This window comes from Geotrypetes seraphini, chromosome 10 (assembly GCF_902459505.1).
Source record: "Geotrypetes seraphini chromosome 10, aGeoSer1.1, whole genome shotgun sequence".
Classification (NCBI taxonomy): domain Eukaryota; kingdom Metazoa; phylum Chordata; class Amphibia; order Gymnophiona; family Dermophiidae; genus Geotrypetes; species Geotrypetes seraphini.
Window position 1 is genome coordinate 79457821 of NC_047093.1, and position 27925 is coordinate 79485745.

A 27925-nucleotide genomic window follows, 5' to 3' on the forward strand; every position below is an offset into this window, starting at 1 on the left:
GCAAATCTCTCTCATGCATATTCACTGTGGATATCCTGAAAACCTAACTGGCTGGGACAGTCCTCCAGGACAGGCTTGAGAATCCCTGACTTATACAAGCTTCACTAAGGGCTCCGTTTACTAAGCTGCATTAGGGCATTAACAAGCGGAATAGGGCATGCTACAATGCCGCGCGTGCTAGTCACTCACGCCAGCATTGAGCTGGTGTTAGTTCTAGCCACGTAGCGTGGAATTAGTGTGCGCTAATCTGCTGCATGTGCTAAAAATGCTAGCGTACCTTAGTAAAAGGAGCCCTAAGTGCCACACGCATCCTAAATTCATAAAATCAACATACAACTATTGCACTAGTACCAACATATCTCAGGAATAGTCTCATATATTCAGTTTGACAGGTGTACGCCATACTTTGAGGTGTCAAATGCACAACAGAAATAATGGAGAGCTAGGTGAGAACGACAGTAAGGGCTCCTTTTACGAAGGTGCGCTAAGTGTTTTAGCGCACGCACTGGATTAGTGCGCTAGCCAAAAATCTACCACCTGCTCAAAAGGAGGCGGTAGCGGCTAGCGCATGCGACAATTTAGCGTGCGCTATTTCGCGCGTTAAGGCCCTAGCACGTCTTTGTAAAAGGAGTCCTAAGTATGGGATATTTGGGGAAAAACATTTCCTTTTCAGTGTGTTCAAAGGATTAAAATCCTTGCTGAAATTTGCGGGGTATAAGAAACTGTATGGTACGGTAAAATTACAAAGTGCTCATGTTGTTCACATGAAAAAAAGGATGAAGTTATCAGAAGTCTAACTACCACATCTATGCTACCATTTTTCTTAAACTGTTCTGTTAATAAAGATATCTTCCTTTAATATAAGGATTAATGTCTTGGGTGAAACTGTACTTTCAACTTAAAAAAAAAAAATATATATATATATAAAAATTCTACTTTTGGTGTATTTTGACTGCTTTGCAAGACCACCACTGAATCTGGCTGAAGAAACTGTTCATAATACATATGTGAGACTGCATCAAGTGGTGTACAATCAAGTTTGAACTTAAAATCTTAATCTGAATATTTCATTTTACATTAATCCAATGAGACAACAGCCGATAACATAGTTCACCCTTGGTATTAGAATTTAAAAGAATTGTCTTCATCCCCCATTATTTTTTTTTTTTTTCTAAATTATACTACACACTTAAATAGCTTAGGGCAGTGCTTTTCAATCCAGTCCTCGGGACATGCCCAGCCAGTCAAGTTTTCAGTCTATCCAAATGCATATGCATGAGATAGATTTGCATATCAAGGAAGCATTGCATGCAAATCTCTCTCATGCATAGTCATGTGGATATCTGAGAAGCACTGACCTATGGGAAAAAAAGCAAACAAATAAAAGGTAATAATCAAAACCCACATTTGGTTCTATAGATTTAGCATCCATGAAAAAATTAGATTTGAGAGGGAGGCACTTATAAAAAGGAAAATGGAGATCAAAAACACTGCATCCATAAAACAATAAAGTTACCATTATCCCTATTTTCCTTTTATCACCCTTCAGAAATATCACTTTCCGCCCTTTGTTAGTCCTTCACCAAATTTAAAGTAATGTGCAATTACTGAATAGCAGAATGAATATGTTTTTTAAAAAATAAATAAATAAATAATATTTTTCCCTACTCTCATGCACCACATATGAGCATCTAAGCAAGTATTTTATGCACTCTGCATGCTGAATTAGCCCACTAGCAATTAATGCATTCCTACTGGCAGGACAGACTGGAAAACGAAATGCTTCCTGTCTTTGCAAGTAGCTAACAACTCTAATAAATCACATACATTAAAGGGATTTCTTTCATTGTGTGCCTGTGAGTGAATGTACATTATCTGGCACCGTATTTATATATTAAAGGTGATTCCGAACAGTTGAAAGGACCTTCAGGTCATGAATTTCCTGTATTTCCTTTTAATAGCTTGGCAGGATAAGGGCCTCAGTCAAAATTTTCCCACAGGGCTATCAACTTCATAGGACAAATTGTAAGGCAGCCTGGGGTACAAGCACCAAATGCACACTGAAATAAATACAATCTTTCTTGCTATTAAAAATTGTTGAAGTAATATGAAATTTGAAACGTGCAAATACATAGCTGAGGAAATGCATTCGTCAGTTGGGAACATGTAGAGAGGGTTAGATAGGCATTTTCTACCTCCCTCTGTATTCTTCGATTTTAAGGACTACTTCAATAACTGATTTTGAGCTTCCCTATTTCTTGCTAGGCCCCCTCCCTCCTCCCCACCATGCTGAAAAATATTCTGTGGGTACTCTGAGAACAGAATGGATTGTTTTTTTCAATTGTTTTCATGTCTTTCTGCTGTTGATGAACAGTTCAGTTTATATATTGATCTAGCCATGCTCCTTTCTCAGAACAGTGAAAAATGGAACCCTGCTATAGTAGATAAATCACAATGCCATGCTTCACATCAGTGCAGGAAGCCTATTATTGTGAAACAGGTATACTGTAAGCAGGCTGTCACTATATATATATATTTTAAATTTAACTACTCAACTTTTCAAATCAATTATAAGCAAGTACAGCAGGTATCTCCCAAGAAGGCTTACAATCTAAAATGTTTTAGGCTTTTCTATCATGTTAATGGAATTCTTTATGCTTTTACTATTAGTTACTTTTACTGTAAACTGCTTTAAAGTGAAGTTAAGCGGTATATTAAAGTTAAGTTAAGCGGTATATTTACTGTAAGCCAATGTAAACTGAAGTTAAGCAATATATTAAATTTTAATAAACAAAGACCTAGAAAGCAGTTAGCTTAGCAGGGTTTAAAAAAAGTTTTCCCACAACATAAATCATTTGTATACCGCAGCTTCCTTGCAGTTCTGTGTGGTTTACAGCAGTGTTTTTCAACCTTTTTACACCTATGGACCGGCAGAAATAAAAGAATTATTCTGTGGACCGGTGGTTGAAGAACACTGGGCTAAGTTATGGAACAGATCCCGCCCATCTCTACCCAATCTCCACCCCCATAATAGTACTAATTGCACCTTGCACGTCCCGTGCCTCATCTGAAAGCCTTCCCTCTGACATTGCAACGTCAGAGAGAAGGCTTCTGGTTCAGGCGCAGGATGCCCGTAGGAGCCACTGCCTGTGGCTTTGTGCACTGAATCAGTTAGGAAGAGGGAGCTGGCTCGAAGATAACGCCGCATCAATCGCACCGTGGACTGGCGGTTGAAGAACACTGTTTTGGGCCTGATGCACGTGTTGGCCCTGTGGACCGGCAGGAAATTTCTGTGGACCGGCACTGGTCCATGGACCGGTGGTTGAATAACACTGGTTTACAGTGTCTTTGGGACAGTGGGTCAGGTGACTAGCTTGCCTACTGCTAGCACAGGAACATCCTATGGAGCATTTACTGATCCGTTTGCCTCTGCCACAGTCTCTCAGCCCTCTTTACCTTCCACAAACCCCTTTCAGACCAATGGCACAGTAGCAGGTGATGGCTATGGAATGAGCAGTGTGCCAGGTTTTGCTGCAGTCAATGGAGGTTTTCACCATACCTTGCAACAGCATACACAACAGGCCTTTGCTCAGCAGTCTGCCTTCAGCCAGCAGCATAATGGACTCAAGGAACTTCTAACATCAGATCCTATTGTCTGACTGGAATTGTTGGGATGTTCATATCTTGTCTCTATCTCAGTTTTTTATCTTTTCTATCTTTACCATTTTTAATTATTGTTTTCTCAGGTACTTTAGTTAGATTGTGAGCCTTCGGGACAGTTAGAGAACTTCCAAGTACCTATCTTTATTTATTTTTATTTTATTGTATCTTTAATACATCTTTATTGTAAACCGCTTTGAACCTCACGGTATAGCGGTATATAAGAAATAAAATTAAATTAAATTAAATTTACAACTCTAAGATACTGCACATTCACAGCGAGATACAGTTCAGCTTATTTAAAATCTTTTTTGAATAAATAAGTTTTTAACGATATCCTAAAACTTAAGTAAGAATCAGATCTTAGAATCAAAGTGCCAAAATTCCTATCCCATAAAGCCGCCTTATAAGCCAAAATTCGATTAAAGAATCTTTTGTACTGGCAGCCTTTTACTGATAGAAATTCATATCTGAAACTTCGTGCAAAACGCATTTGGTCAACAAACTTAGCGATCAATATATATTTAGATGGATTTGGGGAAATCCACTGCTTATTCCTAGGATAAGCAGCATAAAATCTGTTTTACGCCTTGAGATCTTGCCAGGTACTTGTGGCCTGGGTTGGTCATTGTTGGAAACAAGATACTGGGCTTGATGGACCTTTTTGGTCTGTCCCAGTATGGTAACTCTTATGTTCTTATGTACATTAAATAGTAACTAGTCTGACACTGACAATAATGGTTAAATAACTTAAGTTTCATTAATGTGCAATAATGTGCATTAAATCATTAACACACAGCAGTAATAGCCTTAAGTTGGTACTTGAATTATTGGAGAGTTCAGTAACTTGGCAGAGATCACAAGCAGCATAGGGAGTAGAGACAGGATTTGAACCCTGGCTTTCTGGTGTAGCGGGCAGGAGCGAGCTTTCCGTGCTCTTGCCCCGCTGCTGTGACTTCTAGCTCTTCAGCTGTACCAAGCAGGCGCGTGCTTCCCGCACTGCTGCTCGGCACTGAGTGGCTTTCTGAATGGTTGCGGCAAGACTCACAAGAATTCATGGGAGCCATTCAGGAAGCCGCTCAGTGCTGAGCAGCAGCGCAGGAAGTGCACTCCTGCTCGGTACAGCTGAACTTCAGAAACTCACAGCAGCAACCGGCTCAGCAGCGAGGAAAGTTTGCTCCTGCCCGCACATCTCTGGACCACCAGGGATTCCAGGTACAGTGGTGCCTCGCATAACGGTCGCCTCGCACAGCGGACGCTGCGCACAACGAACTTTATGTCGTGATCCGTATAACGTACTTCGTTTCACACAACAGTCGCCCGAGCTGCATCCTTCCGGGGTTCCTGCGGGGTTGGATCGCAGCGGGGTTGGTCGAGGGTAGTCTCCTTCTCCTTACCTGCCCTGTCGCAGCACACAGCCGAACGGAAATCTTCCCGATGTCAGCGCTGACGTCGGAGGGAGGGCTTAAGCAAAGCCCTCCCTTCCTCCGACGTCAGCGCTGACATCAGGAAGACTTCCGGTCGGCTGTGTGCGGCTGCGGCAGGGCAGGTAGGAAGAAGGCAATGGCGAACGAAAGAGGGGGGAGGGGGCGGTCCGCCCCGAAGAATGTGCACAGCTGGTCAGGTCCCCCGATCGACCGACAACAGGCCCGGCCGACAAACCTCCCTGCCCTGTAGCCGCGAATCTAAATTACCTCTTACAGCAGCTTCAATAATCCAGCTGCTGTAAGAAGGTAATTTAGATTCGCGCTACAGGACAGGGAGATTTGTCCGACCGGGCCTGTTCTGTTGTCGGTCGGGTGCAAAAGCGCCACAAAGGTGGAGGCAGGGAGGGAGGAAAGGTGGAGTGGAGAAGAAAAGACGCTTAAGGGGGGAGAAGGCCGCTGAAAGCACATGTTGGAGCAGGGGATGAGAGGGAGGGAGAGAAGGGGAAATATTGGACAAGGGCAGAAGGGATGCTAAATCATAGGGTGACAGGCAGAGAGAACAACAGGAAAAAGAGTGGAAGCAATCTTGAACCCTGAGGGTGAGGGCAGAGAGAGGTGGTGAGATGATTGATCATGGGGAGAGGGACAAAAGGGAATAGAGATGGGATAGGAAGATAGTGGAAGTAAAAGGACAGGGAGATGTATGTTTTTAGATGTATCTAAATAAAAATAATAACAAAAAATTTATCTTTTTTATGTCATCTTAGCATATTTTATGCTGCAGAACGAATTATTTTTTTTTACATGTATTCCTATGGGAAAACGCGTTTCACATAACGAACGTTTCACATAACAAACTTGCTCCTGGAACCAATTAAGTTCGTTGTGTGAGGCACCACTGTATGTGGGTCTTACAGAAGCCACGGTGGCATGCAGGATATCGGCAGAGAGGAGTTACAATGGACAGGGCAGCGAGGGGGACAGGGTGGAGAGGTTGGTAGGGAGGGAAGAGGGCTGGGTGCAGAGCCTGACAGGAGAGGGAGGGAAGGGGGCTGGGTGCAGTGCCTTGCAGAGAGGGGGCTGGGTGCAGATCCTGGCAGGGCAGGACACTTGAATATTAAGCCGCCTGTCTTATATTCGAGTCAACCATTTTTCCTCCTTTATGGGATCTCGACTTATATTTGGATCAACTTATATTCGAGTATATACAGTAGGTTGAAACCCAATTTTTCAAGATTGCTTTCAACTCATAACCCTACTCCTCACTGCCCTCTGCTCATCACCCTAAACAGCAGTTTAACCAACCCCTGCTAAGTATAATCCCTACCCTAGCATCCTGTTTGTCTGTCTTGATTGATTAGATTGTGAACTCATTCAAGCAGGGACTGTCTCCTTCGTGACTCTGTGCACCACTGTGTATATCTGGCTCTAAAAATAGTAGTAGTAGTAGTAGCAGCAGCAGCAGCAGCAAAAGGCTAGATTCATTACACCAACCGATTAAGTCCCAACCACTTAGCGACCTCTTTGCGACTCGATTTTCCTCTGACCTGATTCACCAACCTCTGTCCCAATCATCCTCCGATCCACGCATGCAAATGAGGGGGAACAGCATTCAAATGTAGGCAGGCAGCGGCGATTCACTAAAAAAATTTAAAAAAAAGAGGGACACCAACTGGGCTGACCAATCCAAAAATAAGCGATTGCTGAGGACCAGTCGCTCAGGTCCTTTCTGAATGCCTTGCCTTCTCCCGATCTGCTCTCTGCCTCCCCGACTCTGGAGTTACAAGTAAATGCCGCACAGCGCTGCCCTGCTTCTGCCCCAGCCTTCCCCCGCAGTGCGAGCCCATGGTTTTAATCTGCGGGTTTAAAGCCGGTTAAAACCATGGGCTCGCTATACAAAGTTTAAAAAGTAAGCTTTAAAAAAAAAAGGGTCACTGCTCTTTAAGCATGCACAGACCATCTACAGATGGTCTGCGCATGCGTCGAGATCGCTATTCATCGATCCGAGCAGTCATTTGGGGGCGTGATTCCGATTGCCCTCATTTGCATGAGGGCAATTCGTGAATCAGCCCCCCCCCGGCCCTGGATCGGATCCAATCCGCGGCGTTAGTGAATCTAGCCCCTAGTCTGATCACTAGGGAGAAAAAAGTAGGTGTGACATATGAGTAATAATTATTAACCACTTTTAAAAGCACCACTTAAAGTTTGTTTTTTGTTTTAAGATGATTGCCATGAACCATTCCGCCCCACCCCCCAAAAAATACAAAATACTACCATTGAACTATAGGAACCTATGATTTTGGAAATTGTGTCAGGTTTAATAATTAATACATTTTAAAAAAGGTAAATATGGCACTATGGTAATGAGGGCTTGACTTTGATGTTACTTCATGCATTTCCTGCCCTAGCTGAAGTTTCATAAATGGTACATAAGTGACTACAGCACATACTGTAGCAGTAACGAAGCTCTCACTTTTAATTATTTACACATGCGATATAGACTGCAGGAGTTATAGTTCAGCAATCGAAACATCTTACATCAGATAGGATGGCCAATATAAATTTATTGTTCAGTTTGCAGCTGAAAACTCTTTCAGCTGATATTAGCAGACATCAAATTCCACACTATAAACAGATTTCTTAAATTTCATATATTGTTGAAGCAAATTAAAAAGGGATAATGAGAGCAGGGATGTGGAGTCGGAGTCGGAGTCGAGGAGTCGGAGTTGGAGGAAATTTCGGGTACCTGGAGTCGGAGTCAGAAGTACAAAAAACTGAAGAGTTGGAGTCGGAACATTTATCTACCGACTCCATTTTTGAACTTGGCATACCAATCACGAGCGATTCTTTCAGCTATAGCACCCACTATATACACAGCACAAATGTTGCGAGCAGCTTCTGCAGCCTTAGAACCTTGATTAAAAGCAAAAAGAAGGTGGTGTCAAAAATGCTCATTTCTCTCAACTTGACATTCCATTTTAACGATCTGAAAATTAACCAGTGCTGTGGAGTCGGAGTCGGAGGAAATTTCGGGTACCTAGAGTCGGAGTCTGAAGTACAAAAAACTGAGGAATCAGAGTTGGAGTCGGAGTCGGAACATTTATCTACCGACTCTACAGCCCTGAATGAGAGTAATTCATTCAGCATAAAAGATTAAACAAAAAGTGCAATTTTATCAGCATAAAGTAAATGATGTCTATCCTGCAAGGTCTTTGAATTACAGGAACATTTATTGCCAAGATAAAAACTCAGTTCAATGTGTTATTTCATTTCCTTAAATTCATGTCATTGGTTTTTAAAAAACAAGTTTTAGGGCTCCTTTTACAAAGGTGCGCTGGCGTTTTTAATTCACGCACCGGATTAGTGCGCGCTAGCCGAAAATCCACCGCCTGCTCAAAAGGAGGCAGTAGCAGCTAGCGCTCCCTAACGCGCTTTTGTAAAAGGAGCTCTTAGATTGAAAATAACAACATTTTTCTCTCAATGCTGACCTTCTCCTTTCAAAATAAGAAAACTATGACCTCCCGAGGGCATACTTTTAAAATGAAGGCAATAAACTATATTCTGTATACTATGCTAGTCATTCCCAGTAGAGAATGACACGGTGACAAAATTCATCACCGTTCCCGTCCCCGCGGATAACCGTGGGAAACCATCTTCATGTCATTCTTTAAGGAGAGAGGGAAGAATCAGAGTATGAATGGCCACAACCACTGACCCGCAAGCTTTGTTCTGAAGAATGCTGGTGTAGAAGAACTGAGGTTGAGATAGACACTACAGAATGACAGTCTCTGGTATCCAGAGCAGATTTTGTGATGTCATAATGCCTCATTCCACCAGTGCCTAAGAGCCAATCACATCAGTGATGTCACAATGGCTTCATTATCCTTGGCTCACATAAGAATCAGAGTATGAATGGCCACAACCACTGACCCGCAAGCTTTGCGTTGAAGAATGCTGGTGTAGAAGGACTGAGGTTGAAAGAGACACTAGAAAATGACATGGGATTATTTCTCGCAGTTATCCGCGGGGACGGGAACGGTGATGAATTTTGTCACTGTGTCATTCTCTAATTCCCAGTCCAGTCCTACTGCCTCACTTACAAGCCTAGTTATTCCCAGTGAACATGCAAGTGACATTTTAACGAGTCAGCTCCTTTTATCAAGCCGCGCTAGCGGGGTTAACGCACGTGACTTTTCATCACGTGCTAACCCCCACGCTGGCCGAAAAACTACCGCCTGCTCAATAGGAGGCGGTAGCGGCTAGCGCGGCTGGCAGTTTGACGCGCGTTAAACAGTTAGCGTGGCTTGATAAAAGGAGCCTTTAAAAACATCTGAACAAAAGAGAAAATTAAGTTTTTCCTCAATAATTTTTTTTTTTTAAGTAGAAGGACAAAGGAGTCCAGATGATAGGCTAATACCCCCTTTCAACTTTATAAAATTACCCTGCTAGTGCTGAAAACTTGTGATGACATCCTATTATTCAAAACGTAATTTTTTTTTAAAGTGAATATACTAGAATTGAGTAATTTGGAGAAGAGAAACATGCCAAGTTCAGTGAAATATTGGTTGATACTGTATTTTGTAGAAAGGCATTTATGCAAATTATGGTATGATGTATAGGAATTAGAAACAGAATATTTTATGGGAGCATATCATATGAGCTGGACAAAGCACTAATTAGGATAAAACATTCTACAAGTTTGCAGTTTATTTCTGACCTACTTTCCAAACCAAATGCAGATTATGTATATTATTGATTTGAAAAAAACTATAAAATTTCTGTATATTAGCCAAGACATGTTTAGTTCTTCTCCCAAATAATATATAAAATCAAGACCTCAGAAAGGAGCACAAAGACTGAACAGAGCCTCTAGCGTGAACTAGAATTCCAGTATCTAGTTGAAAACACCTCAAACACAAAATATTTGGGGTCTCACCAAAAGGATGGTATTTCCTGCTTGTCCTTTATTCTAAACATTATGTAGTATAGCAATAGGAACAAATCATAACTAAAGTGGTAAGTCCCTATCAAAAAGTTATACCAGTCCAAAAGGGTACTATGCAAAGTTAATATGTACTCATAGAAACATTGGAAAAAAAATTCCTAGGCAACACAGAAAACAAAACAAAAGATAAGAGAACCTCTAAAATAAGTGACAGAAATTAGACTAAAGCAGTTATGCATTGCATGCATTCAACTGTTAACTTAATTATTGGTCCTTATGATATGTTTTAGTATAGAGGCTAGCATTCGTAGCTATTCATTTGGCATTAAGTTTACCTATTAAGGCAATTTATTGAAAACTAAACATTAAAGGGTCGATATTCAAAGCAATTTAACTGGCCAGAAACAGCTCCTGGCTGGTCTCTTACATGTACCATGTGCAGCGCTATATAAATAATAAATTATTGTTGTTAAATCACTTGTTTGGGGCTAATTGGTCATTCAGCACATTCGACTGGTTAGTGCTGCTGAAAATGTCCCGGTAACACCCAACTGAATATTTGGGAAGCGTTCTGGGGGTGGAGTCAGCACTTAGCCACTTACGTACAGATTTTCAGCACTTACAAGGCCCAAATAACCTAATAGGACTGCATAAAAGTCAATCCTATCTTTATGTGGTTTGACATAACCAGTTAACTGCTGAATTAGCACGCTGAGCTGACTGTTTTCAACAGCTTCATAAACCTGGTTTTCACTTTGACCTCACTGCTGAAAACAGTCCCTGTGTAAGTATAAGCAAAATGTATCTGCAAGAAAGGTTTCTATGTCTTCTTAGGCTTCCGTGGCTGGCATCATGTTTGTTGCGGTTTTCTGACGAGACCCAGAAAACTGTAACAAGCAAGAAGTTTTCTATTTTGACTGAAAAGTTAAGAGTTTTGAAATGACTGGTATTTTGTAATTATTTTAAAATGTAGATCTGCTTATGTTTTGGAGACATTGTTTTGCTATTCTTTACATCAGGGGCCCCCAAACTTTTCTAAAAGGGGGGAGGGGAAATCAATGAAGGGGATTCATCAGTTTCCTCAGAAGGGTAGTTTGTCCTTCTCAGACAGCTAAAATTACTAATATGCACTGCTATAATAGCGCATAATAATGCTGTTAACGTGCATTATTTTATGGTGGGTCATATTTTATGCAATGGAATTTTGTGTGTTAAAAGCATTAGCATGCACTGATGTGATAGTATATTCATAGTTATGAATATACTATCATAGTTATGAGCTCTAGTTAATTTCCTAGCAGCGAGGAGGATCCCTCATGGGATTTTGTTCTGTGTGTGTGATGGGAGGCGGGGGGTGTCAATCCCTGGAGTCTGCCACCATGCTACACTACCATCTTTTTTAACTGGTGGAACTGCCAATCTTGATGCATTTGTCACCGTTCCACATGGGAAAAAAAAAGGTAAAACTTCCTCAATGGGCTATATTCAGTAGTGGATAGAAAGTACAGTAACAGGTCAAAAATATTAGCTCCACAAGCTGCATACACAGGTCATAGCTTTGGAACTCCTAATTTAGATCCAATAGCAAATATAAACCAAATTAGCAATAGTAAGAAAGTATACTTTAAAAATCCCACAGCTAGTAATCTGTTAACAAAATATATAATGATTTTAATAAATTATTACTTAAGAACATAAGAACATAAGAAGTTGCCTCCGCTGAGGCAGACCAAAGGTCCATCTCGCCCAGCGGTTCGCTCCCGCGGCGGCCCATCAGGCCTATTGCCTGAGCAGTGGTCCCTGACTATTTCTATAACCTACCTCTACTCCTATCCCTATAACTTACATGAACAGTTTTGAAAAGGGTTTTGTGAAATAATATATGCAGACTGTCATTAAAATTTATTCTTTCTTAGGATCAATAGATATTGAAAAAATAGCTTCTGTAGCAAAGCAGCCCAACGTGATTTATATGGGGTATGATTCATATCACCTAGTTCAGGGGAAGGCAATTCCGGATCTTGAGAGCTGGAGCCAGGTCAGGTTTTCAGGATATCCACAATAAATATGCATGAGATGGATTTGCATCTCCAGGAGGCAGTGCATGCAAATCCATCTCATACATATTCATGGTGGAGGATCCTGAAAATCTGACCTGGCTCTGGCTCTCAAAGACCGGAATTGCCTACCCCTGACCTAGTTGGAGACATGCCTAACTTTCATGGGTCTGAATGGCAGTACCTTGCTTGTGTGATGGATCAGAATATAGCAAACTCAGAAGTGCTTCAAGAAAACACTGGTTTCTTTTCAGCATATGTTTGCACAGTACCATAGTGAATTTTTGGTTGACGAAAAACAAATTACCACATTTTTTTCAAAACAAAGAAGGATCAGTAGTAGTATTATAGATTTCAACTGTAGAGGTAGATTTATTTTTTTTTTTTTTTAAATCCTACTTGGCTCTATAGCAGAGCATAATAGTAAAAGAAGAAAGCATTTTAAATACATATGGACTTAAACTGGGTTAGATGTAAGATGTATAGCTTCCAGCTTTGTTATAATTCCCTTTACTATAACACTTCTATCCCTTGCAAAAATGTGAATTTCCCTGCCCATTTTCTAAACAAAACCACTGTTACCAATAATACACATTCCATAAACATGCAGCATGCTGTTTCTTTAAGGAATCAATTCTTGGTTCCCTTCATTTAAATAATGTAGGCACAGTCCACATGTGTTACTACAGATTAGAATGACTCAGAGGCAATGCACTTTTGAGGTAGATGTGTGGGAGTATGCAGTGTTTACATGATCTCCTTGGTTTGTGCTGGAGTATCACAACAGCTCATGAGCCCTTCATATCTGACATCTATAGGACAATAAGATGAAAATTGGTGCATTTCTGCAAATAAAATACATTCAAGGTACAAAATTTTAAAACCTAATCCTCTGCATTGCTCCTCCTGGGAAAAAAAATCTTCCACTAGATTTGTGCTTATGAATGTTTAAGTATAATCAATTATCTTTATTAAGCAATGCAAGATGAGAATGAAACTAACAATTGACCCTTGACTAGCTAAAACTAAGGGAAGAACAGATATATACCAATGCACAAGTCCAATAGGTCAATTGCTAGAAATAGACTTTTGTATACAGTCTGAGATTTCAACCACTAAAACATGCGTGGTGCTCTAAGACTATGAAGCAATTACTTTATTAATCTGTGACAGTCAATAAAAACCTTACTTGAAGCCAACTGATATGAAATCTCCAACATAGTGATCTGTCACTGTGAATCTTAAATTCATAAATCAAACTATTTATAGGGTTTATAATATGTTGAAATAAGAACGTGAGCAAGATACTACTATTTGCTCTAAGGCTGGATAATATACATTGCCGACTTAAAAAAAAAAAGCAAGTTTCTGAAAAAATACCACCAATTCTGCTACCATTTCTACACTTCCTGGAAAGCTTACTTTGTGCAATACTGACTTTAAAAAAATTTAAAAAAAAATCTTACACAACTAAAAAGTACAAATAAATATGCAACAAGCATATCTGTTCACAACATCCGCAATAAACCATTGATATTATCAATATACTGCCAGTCCATGCATTAAGTTGTGTGCTGTATCTGACATAATGCAGCCATCTACTATATAAAGTTAAATAAATTGATACAATATAATTATAAAAAGTCTTCACAGTCTAAAAATAAATTCTCCACCATTATGTAACAGACTCGCTCACTATTTCTTTTTGGGGGGGAGGGAGCAGGTTCCACTTTGAACATAGACCCAGGCTAGTAGAAACACAATCATCAATTTAAGGATTTCTATATTTATTTAAAAACTGGTCAAGAACAGTAATAGATCAAAGACTGACTAAAGGTTTGTTTCACAGATAGTTTAGTTTTACCAGCTAATTATAAGTGGCAAAATAAATATGGTAACATGAACAGAAGTTAATTGCCATCTATCAGTACAACTACATATGATAGAGAACTGTTTGGACATTCATGGGTGACTACCACAGTTAGGTTTATAATACACGATCTTCTCTCAGAAAAAAAAAGTCCTCTTCTGGTTTTCCATATGTGCTGCTAGATAACAATTTATTCATTATAATTAAAAAGTAAGATAGAGAAAACACTTTGGTAAAAATGCCCATGTAATATAGGGCCAGATATACTATAAGGTTTCATTTACCCCAATTTTATATCTATTGGAAAAGTGTCCATTATATCTGGCCCACAGTGTAATTTCTTTTCTCCACTGCAGAACACTCACAACTGTTAAATCCTAACCACAATTATATTCTTTAGAAAAAAAAAATAATTTTTTTAGCTTATAAAAAATACCATTTACTAAATTGGTCTAATCCGATTTGTATACCTACAAAAAATTAAAGACAGATATGGCAACCACATTCAAGACTATCTTATGCAATGCACTAGGCAAATGGTGCATGTAAGCAAAATCGGTCCGAAAAAAAATCATTTTGATCCCACTGCTGTCTCATTCACTACTTTCAGTTAACTGTCACTATAACAAGAGCTTAGTCTATGGAACCAAGAACCAATCTTCTTGGTCCCTTAAATGGTGGTGCTTAAAGTTTTGAAGAGACCTACTTTGGCATACATAAAATTCAAGATAACACACAACATTTCCATGAAGAAACCATGTACACATGAAGCACAAATATGGAAACAATGCACTATAATTTGAGTTGGGGGGGAGCACTAGGAAGGAAGGAGAAATGTCTATTTTACCGAAGCTTCCACAAACCAGCCCCATAAATAGGTATCAAAACATGTATTTTTTTTAAAAGTGGTCTTTTCCCCCTTTTCTTACTAGAAGCATATTTAAATTGGAAAAACTACAATGCTATCAAATCCAAACATTTGCCAATGATAGGGCCAATTTCCTTACCACAATTACATGCCTGGAAATGTTGCAATGTACAAACTTTAAGAGATATGTTAGATTTCTTTTTTTTAATTTATGTGACATTCTTTGTCAGCTGTTGGAAAGAACAGAAACACAAAGGGCTCCTTTTACGAAGCCGCGGTAGCGGTTTGACGCGCATAATAGCGCGCGTTAAACCGCCAGATGCGCTAGCCTCTACCGCCTCCTCTTGAGCAGGCGGTAGTTTTTCGGCTAGCACGGGCGTAGCGCGTGATTAAAAGTCACGCGCGCTAAAGCCGCTAATGCGGCTTCGTAAAAGGAGCCCTAAATGGTGTTAGACATTACATCCATTATTAGGTCTTTTGCTTGCAGAAGCATCCTTACTTTCCCTATAATCCCTAGTGCAGGAGGCACACACTGCCCCAGAAAGCCTCTTGAGTCCTTTCTGAAAGACACTGTTGGACAGACTATAGATAACACAGTTACAGAAGCTGTTGCTGATAGCCAGCCAAGTGGTAATAAATGATGCAATGCGATTGTTATAAACATCTGAACTCTCCAGCAAGAAATAAATGATGTAGGGCAACCAAAGGATGTAGAAGACACTGGTGATGCGGAATAAGACCATGGCGTAGCGCTTGTCTGCGCCGGGCTGGCTCTCTGTGGAGTCGCCATCCTGGGAGCTGAAGCGCACGCGCCTCTCGTTAATTTCCTTTGTGTGCTGCTGGCAGATGCGAAATATGTTAAAGTATGTGAAGCATACGATAGAGGCGGCAGGGGCATACAGCATCACCACAATGAAGGAGGTAAAGTAAGGATTGGTGCCCCAAGAGTCAGCGCACCATCGAAAAACATCCCCATGATATCCGGGTTTGCCCCAGCCAAAAAAAGAGGGCAGAAAAACCAGGCAGGAGTAAAGCCAAATTATCAAAATACAGAAGCGCAGCCTCCAAGCAGTAACTAAGGTGTTGTAGGTCAGTGGCTTAGTGATTGCAATGTATCTGTCGATGCTGATGCAAGCCAGAGAGGCCATGGAGACGCTTTTCAAAACGGACACCACATAGCCAAACATCCTGCACATGATGGATTCCTGGAAAACACTGGGGTAGTGCAGCAAGGACAAGGAGGGAACCAAGCAGCTCACCCCCACTAGAAGGTCGGCATAGGCCATAGTCTGGATAAAATAGCTGGTGGTGTGGTGGTTCAGTAAAGGTGCACAGTGAAACACAAAAATGACAATCAGGTTACCCGATATGATCAACACTGTCAGGAAAATGATGATAATAATTTCTAAGATGCAAACATTGATCGCCTCAAAATAGCCAATTCCCAAAAGGCAGAAGGGCCGGCTGGTGTTCTCCCCATGCAGGGAAGAGTTCATGATGTTAAGCACTGCGACAGTGTTCAGATCTTCATGCTTGTGCCTGACAGCTGGCATCCTCTGGCTTGCTGAATGTCACCAGCTGGCCGATTGCAGGGTTCTCGCACATGCTGCTATGCATTGTCTGCAGCGTAATGTCCCTTTAAATCCGGCAAGCAGAGTCTACAGCCTCACCGTACCGGCACTGAACAATGCTGCTGTGGCCAGCCCCAGCCATAGTGCAAGCAACTTTCCAAATGCCAATAGGGGAGAGAAAAGGAAGGCAAAACCCAGACTTAACACAAAAGCCTGCAGTCTTCCAGGAGGACAATGCATCTGGGGCTCTCTTCCAGTCGAAAGGATTTTTATGTGGCTTCAGTGCAATGCTTTAATTCTATTCAGCCGAACAAATGAGAGAAGAAAATGTGAAAGGGTTTTACAGCGTCTTGGAAATCAATGCAAAGGTATTTCCTCAGTAATAGCTAAAGCTACCTTAAATGCAATTGCTGACACTTTCCTCCCCCCCAAAAGATATGTAATTAGATGAATTTAAGCTTTCCATACCATGGCTACATTTCTCCTATGTCATTTATAAAAGTATAAAACATAGTTATGTATAATATTAAAATTTACTGCATTTGAAACAGATCTTCCTGAAACAAGCCCTTGTAATTTTTTTGTTATTGCACAAAATCATAATACAACCAATCCGGCTAAGTACCCAGATGAAATAAAGCTTTAGTAATCACCTTTGTTTTATAAATTGTACTACACCAAGTATATTACATAGAAATCTAACAAATACTAAGAACACAAATTTCAAGAATCTGTTCTACAACGTTTGAAGTATTTACCTGATCTTCTCTGCATTCATCTCACAAAGGGTGTTCAGTTTAGAATCCCTGCACCAGAATGTGCTTCCAGAATTGCAGCCCACTTTGCTGCAGAATGGAGAGAAAGAGCCTGGTCTGGCAGCAATCCTCCTCCTCCCCACCCATCCTCCACCCCCGCATCCCCCTGCCAAGGAAAGACTCACTCCCAGACTGCACTGGAGCACACAAGGAGAGTTCTCCTTTCTAGCTAAGGAACACTGCAGGCACAAAGGAACCTAATTTACTGCTTATACTCTTTTGAGACAATTCAAGAGCTTCAAAAGGAATGGCTCCTAAAACAGCACCTACATGTCAGCTACAGGGTGCATTTGTGAGGATGAAGGTTTCTGCAGTGGTTCAAAGTCCTTCGAAGAAAACTTAATCATTTTCTGAGTATTTCACCCTCTCCACTAAAAAGGCATGGAGGCAATTAACTCATTAACATGAATTGTCTGATCACTGTAATGCTCTATGGGATTCCACATTTAATACCTCTTGGAGCAATTAAATATATTAATTTATCAAGCTACATCAAACAAAAAATGTTAAATGCAGAATTGGCATCTTGCTTTGAAATATACTGCACAAAATGTCTGGTAAACACATCAGATTTTTTTTTTAGCTCTGTAATACTAGGATATATCAATATATGACATATTTAGAGTTTGTCAGATTAATGGATTAAGCCTCTACTAAGTAACAAGTTCATCTCAAAATCTGAATTCAGTTCACTGAAAAATACAAATATTGTTCCCATTGCATTACAGTAAAAGGGCAGTGTGGCAAAGATTTTAACAAGCAAATCACTGGATGGCACAAACCAAAATAAAACAAGGTATTTTATGGAAGATGTCGTATACATTGGAACCCATGATTGATATGTATGCGGCAGAGCTCAGATATGCTGTCTTTTAACATCTGAAGTTCCAAAAACAATTTTTTTTCACATCTGTTTCTCAGTTTTGTTTTTTTGTTAAAATTGCTGGGGTTCATTTCACAAAGCATTATTGTGTTGTTATATTTATTTCTTTGGGAATGGCCATGTTCTTTTAACAGAACAAGCAGCTAGGTCTACCTGGCAGGCTTCAAGTACTGCAGCAACTAGAAGTCCTAGTGAAAATGAGGTAATCACAAAGGCCCAGATTCTTTATAGGGCGCCAATATCAGCGGCTGCCTAAAAAGCGGCCAACGGTCATGTATCAATCATGCGACAGTGCCCTATAGAGAATCGTGCCTCCACAAAAGATAGGCACTGAAAATGTAGGCCAGGGTTTTCTGGGACATTTCCGGAGCCTATGTCGTGAATCACATCTACGTAGGCGCTTTATGGCACCTAATGCCACTTCTGGTGTTAGCCATGTATATAGTCGCATTAAGTGCCTACGTAGGCGCAATTCCACTGTCTTTTATTTAGGCACAGGTAGGCACTTTATTTCTACAGGATTGTGTGATGCCCTATGTGCCCTCCTAACCATTGAGCTCTGCTGCACATTGTAATTTGGTTATTTCAGCTCATAAGAAATTACATTTACAGGCTATGAGATCTAGTACTTTCTTATATGCAAGACCTACTAAGCGGAACAGGCTGCCAGAATACATCAAGCAATAAAAATATTTGTGTAAAATTAAAAAATTGTTAAAGCATCATCTGTTTGTAAGATGAAGTATGATGGTTGATGCCTTTTATACGAATTGGCAATTCTGATGTTTTCTGACATGTTTTGTTATTTTTTTAATTGTGTATGTTTGGTTGTAATCCACCTTAAGAACATAAGAACATAAGCAGTGCCTCCGCCGGGTCAGACCATAGGTCCATCACGCCCAGCAGTCCGCTCCCGCGGCGGCCCAAACAGGTCCTGACCTGTCTAAATCACCAGAAGGGGCCCCCATGCCATCCTGGTTTCCTGATGAGTCCTATCTTCCCATCGAAGTCCTAGCCCTCCGGTCTTGCACATGCTCGACCTGGTTGGGTTTCTATACTTTCTCAGTATCCCAGTATCCCACTTTACTTTCTCAGTATCCCACGATCCCTTTATCCCCCAGGAATCTGTCCAGTCTCTGTTTGAATCCCTGTACCGTACTCTGCCCGATCACTTCCTCCGGTAGCGCATTCCAAGTGTCCACGACCCTTTGGGTGAAGAAAGACTTCCTTGCATTTGTTTTGAACCTATCTCCCTTCAGTTTCTCCGAATGCCCCCTCGTACCTGTTATCCCCTTCAGCCTGAAGAATCTGTCCCTGTCCACCCTCTCCATGCCCCTCATGATCTTGAAGGTCTCTATCATATCACCCCTGAGCCTCCTTTTTTCCAGAGAGAAGAGCCCCAGCCTGTCCAACCTCTCGGCGTATGGGCAGTGTTCCAGCCCTCTTACCAGTTTCGTTGCTCTCCTTTGGACTCTCTCAAGTACCGCCATGTCTTTCTTGAGGTACGGCGACCAATATTGAACGCAGTATTCCAGATGAGGACGCACCATCGATCGATACAATGGCATGATGACTTCCCGCGTCCTGGTTGTTATGCCCCTCTTTATGATGCCCAGCATCCTGTTGGCTTTTTTCGAGGCCGCTGCGCACTGTGCAGATGGCTTCAGTGATGCATCCACCAGCACACCCAAGTCTCTCTCAAGACTGCTTTCTCCTAACAATGCCCCCCCCCCATTTTGTAGTTGAACAACGGGTTCTTTTTCCCTATATGCATGACCTTGCATTTTTCCACATTAAAGCGCATTTGCCATTTGTTTGCCCAGTCTTCCAGCTTGTCTAGGTCCCTTTGCAGTTCCTCACACTCTTGTTTAAAGGCGGAATATAAATACTAAACCATACCGTTTTTCACCATTTTAAATGGTGTTTCTCAATTAACTTTGGCGCCTAAGCTTTGACTCTATAGAATATCCCCCCCATAAGGTCTACATGGCAGGCAATACATTCTTGCTTATTGGACTGGTAATGGTGGAGGCCCATCTGGAAAGATCACAAGAACCTAAGTAGGTTGAATATATTTTTAACAGTTGCTCGGGATATTGAAAGACTTTATAGTTTGATAAGGGAGGAGAAAGCTGCTGGGAGCAAACAACTGAGGGGATCTCACACTTTCAGGTACCAAAGACAGTGGAGTACAATCAATGAAGAAAAATTATAGTAATTATCTTGAATTCTGTGATAAAGGAGTAATCAGGGCCTCAGCACTGGGAGGAGAGAAGGGTGATGGGTTTACCAGGACTTGCTTAGGCTTCAACTCTTACTACTAAGAGAGAGAAAAAAAATCCAAGGAAAAATAGGGCATGCTCTAGGATAATTTTTGAAAGTTATGCACTACCTTACATGATGTGGTCGTGAGGTTTGCTGGAGCCAATCAAAAGCAAATCAATCAAAATTCGTAAGCTATCATGTGCATAATTAATTCCAGGACTTGTAGTCTGAGATACAGATGACATCATCCATGGAGCCCAGTACAGACAGTTTAACAAGTGAATTTTGCAATTGCCCACACCGCACATACGCAAGTGCCTTCCCGCCCGATGCCAGTCTGAACCCCTCAGTTCCATAAGCAAGCTAAGAAGCCAACCAGGGAAGGTGGGTGGGATTTGAGAATATACCTGCTGTCCCCGTATAACACCTGTTATGGAAGTACTGTGCTTTATCCTAGTACAAGCAGGTAGCATATTCTCGCATATAGGACTCCCTAGCTTACTGTAATGGGATGGAAGGAGAGTTGGCCAGATAAGAGAATAAAATTTATAATACTGCTTGGCCAAAGTAACCATTGCGTCTGAAAAAAATTCCAGAGAACAGAGAGAGATGAACATGTGAACTGAGGACCAAGTAGCTGCTTTGCACATATCAGGAATGTAAGTGGAACGTGAGAATGCAACTAAAGTTGCATAGCCATGTGGAAATAGATCTTTTGGTGGTAGACCGGCTCAACTTGTTAGTATGAAAAGAGGGGAGCAACTGAAGCGATGCCTTATAAGACTGAGACCTTTGTTAAGTAATAAGCTAAGGCCCGTTTACTGTAGAAAGTATGACGAATTGACCAGCAGAATGAAAAATAGATTTCAGAAAGAAAACTAGACACACAATGAATTGATGGAAATGAAAATCCGAGACTACTTCTGAAAAAGTGTGGAGAAACACCTTATCATGGTTTAAAAAAATGTAAAAGGTGCTAAACTGTCACAGAAGTAAGTCAGAAGTGGTGGAGATAAAAAGAAAAATCCACTTCCTAAGAGAGGAAGTTAAGAGCAACATATGCCATTGGTTGAAATGGAGACTGTAGCAGACTAGAGAGAACCACAGTAAGATTCCAAACCCATAGAGGAGGTTTGAGAAATGGTCTGATACTGACAAGTGCTTTCATAAACTGTCAACTAGAAGATGAATAGTCAGAACTTGAACAGTAAAATAAACATGAAAAACACTGAAAACCGTGAGGTGAAGTCTGACTATAGTGGCTATAATGGACAATAAGGAGAAAAAAAAACATTTGGATTGGACCCGATTAACCAGTTTATCATGGTCACATGATCAGAGTTTCTGCCATTGACAGCCCAGTCATTCGTCTTACCTAGCTGTAGCCGACAGCCGGAAAGGAAATGTATTTATTATGGTCATGGTATTATATGAGAATAATTAGGATAATAATTTTGTTTTTCACTTTAGAAGGTTCGCTAATAGGTGCTCTTTTGAGCAACTTCGCATGGTAAACTTCTGTCTGCCCTGAAGACAGTAACGAAACTCAGCTTGAGTTGTAGAATGGAGATTAATACAACAGCAATAGTGGCAGCTTCTGAAGAGGAAACTTGTGGCATAATTTTTACTTTCACTGTTTTGTTTTGTGTTTTGTTGTTTGTTTTTTTACTGGATTGTAGTTCATAAAAATATTTATCTTCCGAGATCCAATTTTGACTCGATTGGAGTTGTCATCTTGATTCTTAATCAGAACTGACAAATAGATAAGTACAGATGTGACTTCTATGTTCCCTAGTTAGTAGATTATTTATAACATTGTGGCTGAAGAATTGTCTTATATGATATCAAGTTAAGCAAAAAAATCACATTTAATGAATAAGGAGAGGGAACAAGATGTTGCTATGATGATTCCCTTGTAATCGTGGTCTCAATATCCTATGGGTATGACCGTGATGGAGGTGCACATAGCACATTTTATATATTAATTTACATTTCACATTATTTAATTTAATGAACAGTTTGAATGAGAAAAAAGTGACATTTTAAGTTTAACATAAAGTGGTTTTAAGCCATGAGTTGGATAAGCAGAAAAAATATTCCAACACTGAAGATATGGAGAATGATAAAGTATCTTGATGATGAATACTACGCTGAAAAACCATATTTTGTTGGAAACACTGCCATGAAGAAGAGATTCCTGGATACATCCATAAAGATTGTGAAAAGAGCAGAAGATCAGTGTCAAATGAGGTCATCCCAAAAAGAAGAGTCAGATGAGACAACTGTAGAATGGATGTAAAAGAAACTTTGACTCTGCATGATAAGAGATGGAAAGATCTAGAAGGATACTGGATCCTTAACATAGTGTCTGAAACAGGATTGAATTATCTGAGGAGTCTCAGAAAGAGAGAAAATGTATTGTGAAACCAAGGAGGTGAGCGTCCATGTGTGTTGCCGAAGAAATCAGTTGAGGTTGTTGGCAAGAGTTATTTGTTGCTTTTTGAACATAGACAAAGTTTTAGAAATATGTTCATAGTAAGAGGAGTTGATTAAATATGCTGTGATGAAAAGATTTGAGAGTATTCCAACTCGCTTAAGTCTCGACATATTTAAATAAACGTCTCAGCTATATTATCTAAATGATGGAGAGCATGCTGCGTTGAATTCAACAGAGAATACTTTCTCAAATGTCTAGGTATTGATATCGTTAGTAAGCAGGAGATGTGTAGAGGTTTGCATAGAAAACACTCCATTTCAAACCAAGTAGGAGGGTCTTGAGAAAAGGAGTCATTAACCCAGTAGGCTCCATATTTAGCTAATGAAGCAATATAATAATGATAGAAATCCGGGAAGTTAAGACAACCGTTAATTTTAGAGGCCTTCAGCTTGGCTAGAGCAATTCGAGGTTTTTTCTTGTTCCATATAAATTCAGATAGCTTCCTATTTAGCCAATGGAAAAATGATTTCTGGCATAAAAGAGGAAGCATAGAGAGAATGTAATTAATTTGAGGTGCTAGGGTCATTTTGATGGATGCTATCCTACCCCACCAAGACAAATAAAGTGGAGACCATCACTGAAACCATCGGCGCAATGTGCGACAGCCTCAAAGAAAGCAAACAGAATGCTGGGCATCATCAAAAAAGGTATTACAACCAGGACGAAGGAAGTCATCATGTCGCTGTATCGCGCAATGGTGCGCCCGCACCTGGAGTACTGTGTTCAATACTGGTCACCGTACCTCAAGAAGGACATGGCGATACTCGAGGGACTGCAGAGGAGGGCGACTAAACTAATAAATGGTATGGAAAATTTTTCATACGCTGACAGGTTAAAAATGCTGGGGCTGTTCTCCCTGGAGAAGAGGAGACTTAGAGGGGACATGATAGAAACCTACAAAATCCTTAAGGGCATAAAGTGAATAAGGACAGATTTTTCAAACTGTGGGGAGCCACAAGCACTAGGGGTCACTCGGAGAAACTGAAAGGGGACAGGTTTAGAACAAATGCTAGGAAGTTCTTTTTTACCCAGAGGGTGGTGGACACATGGAACGCGCTTCCAGAGAATGTGATAGGCCAGAACTCTGTACAGGGGTTCAAGGAGGGTTTGGATAGGTTCCTGGAGGATAAGGAGATAGAGGGGTACAGATATAACTTGAGGTAGGTTATAGAAATAGGCAGAAACCACTTCACAGGTCGCAGACCTGATGGGCCGCCGCGGGAGCGGACCGCTGGGCGAGATGGACCTCGGTCTGACCCAGTGGAGGCAACTTCTTATGTTCTTATGTTCTTATGAGATGTAGTGTTAAGAATTAAATTTTTGATTTTAGATATATTAAGATCTTGAGCGAGGACCGGATCCTTGTGTATTAAAATCCCCAAGTATTTCACAGCTTCATTAGACCATGTGAATGGAAAGTTAGCCAAATCTGATTGAAGAATGTTATTATTCAGAGGAAAGATTTCTGATTTCTCCCAATTGACAGAATATCCGGAAAATCGGGAGTATTGTTTGATGATATGTATAAGATGAGGAAGAGAAGATTGAGGGTTCCTAAGAAAAATTAAGACATCATCAGCATAGGCTGCTAATTTAAAGTTTCGATCAGAGGAGGGAATACCGTTAATTAAGGGGTTTTGTCGAATAGCAGAGAGAAGAGGCTCCAACACTAAATTGAACAGTAGTGGTGAGAGAGGACATCCCTGTCTAGTGCCTCTGTGAAGGGGAAATTTATTGGATAGAGAATTGTTAATTAGAATACGAGCGGTGGGACAGTGATATAATGTTTCTAACCATTTCGTGAAAAATGAGCCAAAGTTATAAAATTTCAAGACACGGAAAAGAAAAGGCCACTCCACTCGATCAAAGGCTTTTTCAGCGTCTATAGCTAGGCCTATTATTGGGTCTGTCAAAGTTTTAGCGTGAGCATTAATATGGTGAAAGAGGCGCAGGTTATCTCCTATATATCTTTGTTTGATAAACCCTGTTTGATCCTTATGTATAAGATGTGGAATCACTTTGGTAAGTCTTAATGCAAGTAATTTTGCCATTATTTTGTAATCTAAATTAAGGAGAGAGATAGGACGGAAGTTTTTGACCAAAGTGGCGTCTCTGTCAGGCTTAGGAATTACTACAATAGTGGCTTCAGTGAAATTAAATTGTTTATCTGGAGTGGAATGGAGGAAATCATAGTATGTAAGGAGATGAGGAGCTAAAATGTTTCGGAATTGTTTAAAAAATTTGTTAGTGAAACCGTCCGGACCAGGAGCTTTCCCAGTCAGTAGGGAAGATATGGCAGCTTCTATTTCTGTTATGGTTATCGGAGAATCTAGTTCCAATTTAAGAGAGTCCGATATGGTCGGATGAGATAAGGAGGAAAGAAAGGAGTCTATATTTGATTCAGAAGCCGCAAATTCAGATTGGTATAATGAAGCATAAAAATTTTCAAATTGAGAAGAAATTAAAGATCTGGTTTTGACTAATTGTCCTAATGAATTTTGGATAGATGTGATATGTAATCTTTTGGATTTAATTTATGGTATCTGGCCAAGGGGCGACCCATAAGATTATCTCCCATATAATGGCCAGATTTGGAGATGAAGATATCCCGTCTGGCTGTGCATGAAACTAAGGTATTATATTCATATTTAAGTTTTTGGATATTTTGGAGAATATTTGGGTCATGTAAGTGATTAGACATATGTTGTATTTCTAATGTTTTAATAGAGTTTTCTAATTCTTTTTCCTTTATCATGGACTGTTTTTTTTTCCAAGAGGCAATTTTTATCAATTCACCTCTAAGGGTTGCTTTGTAAGCTTCCCAGACTATGGAAGGACAAACTTTAGGGTCTTTAGAGTTATTTTCAAAAAATTCTACTGTGAACAAATTAATTTTTTCAACAGTTTCTTCATCTAAAAGTAGGGCGTTGTTCAGTCTCCAAGAAGGAGATTCTTTACATGGAGCCGAGATAGAAATATATAAAGAAATGGCAGCATGACCCGTAAGAGAGATTGGATGTATAATAGCATTGGTAAGATCCTGAATGAGAGAAGAGGATATGAGAAAGAAATCAATTCTCGAGTAAGTATTGTGTGGTGGTGAAAAATGTGAGTATTCTCTACCTTTCGGGTGAAGTAATCGCCAAGGATCTACAAGTGAGAAGGCATCATTTAGAGCCTGAAGAGCTGTGAAAGATTTGGATTTGGAAGGTTTACAAGAAGAAGATCTATCAATATACAAGTCTTGGATTTGATTAAAGTCCCCTCCCAATATTAGAGAACAAGAACCGAATTCAATTAGCGCTAGCTGAATATCTCTAAAAAAATCCGGGTGATCTTTAACCGGGCCATATATATTAAGAAGAACAAAATCCACTGAGTGCAATGCAGCATGTACCAGACACCATCTTCCCTCCGTGTCTGTTTTAATTGAATGAATAATGGGAGAGAGTTTATCTTTAAGAAATATTGAAACACCATTTTTCTTTTGATGAGTTGCAGGGGAGTATAAATGAGCGGAATATCCCTTTAGTTGGAATTTCGTGGCAGCAGCGGGTGGAAGGTGGGTTTCTTGTAAGAAAATTATATCTGGATGTTTGTTGAACACATAATTAGATATCTTTTTTCTTTTAATGGGATGATTCAGACCATTCACATTAAAAGAAAAGACATGTAGGTCAGCCATAATATATGATATGCATTGGTGAAATATAAAGTATATCCCCTTGGTCAAGAAAAAATAGCTGATACATTTGTAAAGTTAGGTAGACACTCCTGTCTAAGAAGAAAAATAGAAAGAGCATTAAATAATATGGAAATTCCAATCTATGAATTTGATACTACAGAAAGGTGCTCCAGAGAAATATACTGGTTAGAGACAAATAATTTCCTTTCGAGTTGCTTTAGAGAAAAAGGAAAACATTGGAAAACAAAATCCTGTTCACCAGAATACATTTTTGATAATAGCGATGAAGTTGTTAAGGTACTAGGGGTTGTGTAGATTGGAAACCCATGACCTTTGAAAGAGAGAAGCAGTGCCTTTAACCACTGAGCCATAGGTGCTTCCTTGCAAGAATGTATGTGGGTCCACAGACAGGAATCTGCCTGTTCCAGGAGTCTAGTGTTCTTGGGGAAACCGTAATATGTAAAAGTGTCTCCCAATTGTGGTTTTGGTTGTTGTGTTGTGGTTTTTGTTTGTTTTTTATTTGAGGGGTGTTATTATTAGTAAGCCTGGTATGCAAAAAAAAATTGAAGTGCTGTTCCAAACATGTAGGAACTCAGCAAGTGAGTCAGTAAGAGCTTTAAACTTAAAACAGAACTGTGCTGAGCAAATCATATATCCAGGAAAGAAAAGATCTACTGAAGAAGATCTGGTCCTGGGAAGCAATTCCTTGAAAAAACAGTTCTAAAGGAATGCTGTAAGAAAGTCAGGCATAGGTAAAGCCAAAGCCTGGATGAAAGTTAAAAAGTCCAGTCTTTGAGTAAAAACAGAATGATCTTATTATCAATCTGATGAAGATGAGGATGAGGATCGATGAGAATCTTCTATTCACTTAAACACATGAGAAACGATGCAATGGCAAAGAGCATGTTGATGAGAAGAAGCAGAAGGTCGATATAAGATAGATGTCTGGTCGATGGGAAGTGCTCAGAAAATCCATGAGTAGTAAGAAGTTCTGATGGATAACCCTGGTACTTTAAGAGGCCTCGTAGCGAAAATTGCAGTGGGCCTGAACCAAGGGAATGCATGCTAGTCTCAGCATGGTGTACCAAACTTCCTTCTGTAGGACTCATGTAGGCTTGTCACTTACCGGTATCAGTAAGTGAATATTCAGTACCATTGGTCACCAGTCCCCTCCCCCCCATCTGATAGTAGAAGGGCAATGTTCTAATACACCACATAGCACAGTTACTTACCGTAACAGGTGTTATCCAGGGACAGCAGGCATATATTCTCACATGTGGGTGACGTCATCTACGGAGCCCCGATGCGGACATCTTTTTTCAAGCAAACTTGATTGAAGTTTGCTCTGCTGCTCCACGCATGCGTGCCTTCCTGCTCCACTA

At 40.3% G+C, this 27925-nt stretch overlaps 2 protein-coding genes across 3 annotated transcripts in view; both read right to left on the reverse strand.

Annotated features, from left to right (window-relative positions):
- The window catches only part of RABGAP1 (RAB GTPase activating protein 1), a 539836-nt gene that overhangs the window by 189519 nt on the left and 322392 nt on the right, over window positions 1-27925 (reverse strand). The gene's annotated exons all lie outside the window — the stretch shown is intronic.
- GPR21 (G protein-coupled receptor 21) overlaps window positions 15205-27925 on the reverse strand; it is a 41454-nt gene continuing 28733 nt past the window's right edge. Inside the window, exons 1-2 of one of the 2 annotated variants that reach the window (XM_033960743.1) lie at window positions 17157-17231; window positions 15205-16696 (exon numbers count right to left, since the gene is read on the reverse strand). In XM_033960743.1, coding sequence (XP_033816634.1) covers window positions 15277-16380 — 1104 coding nt within the window. In that variant the 5' untranslated portion in view covers window positions 16381-16696; window positions 17157-17231 and the 3' untranslated portion in view covers window positions 15205-15276. Of the gene's footprint in view, window positions 16697-17156; window positions 17232-27925 lie in introns of those variants that run through there. The other variant, XM_033960744.1, reaches the window with a different exon arrangement.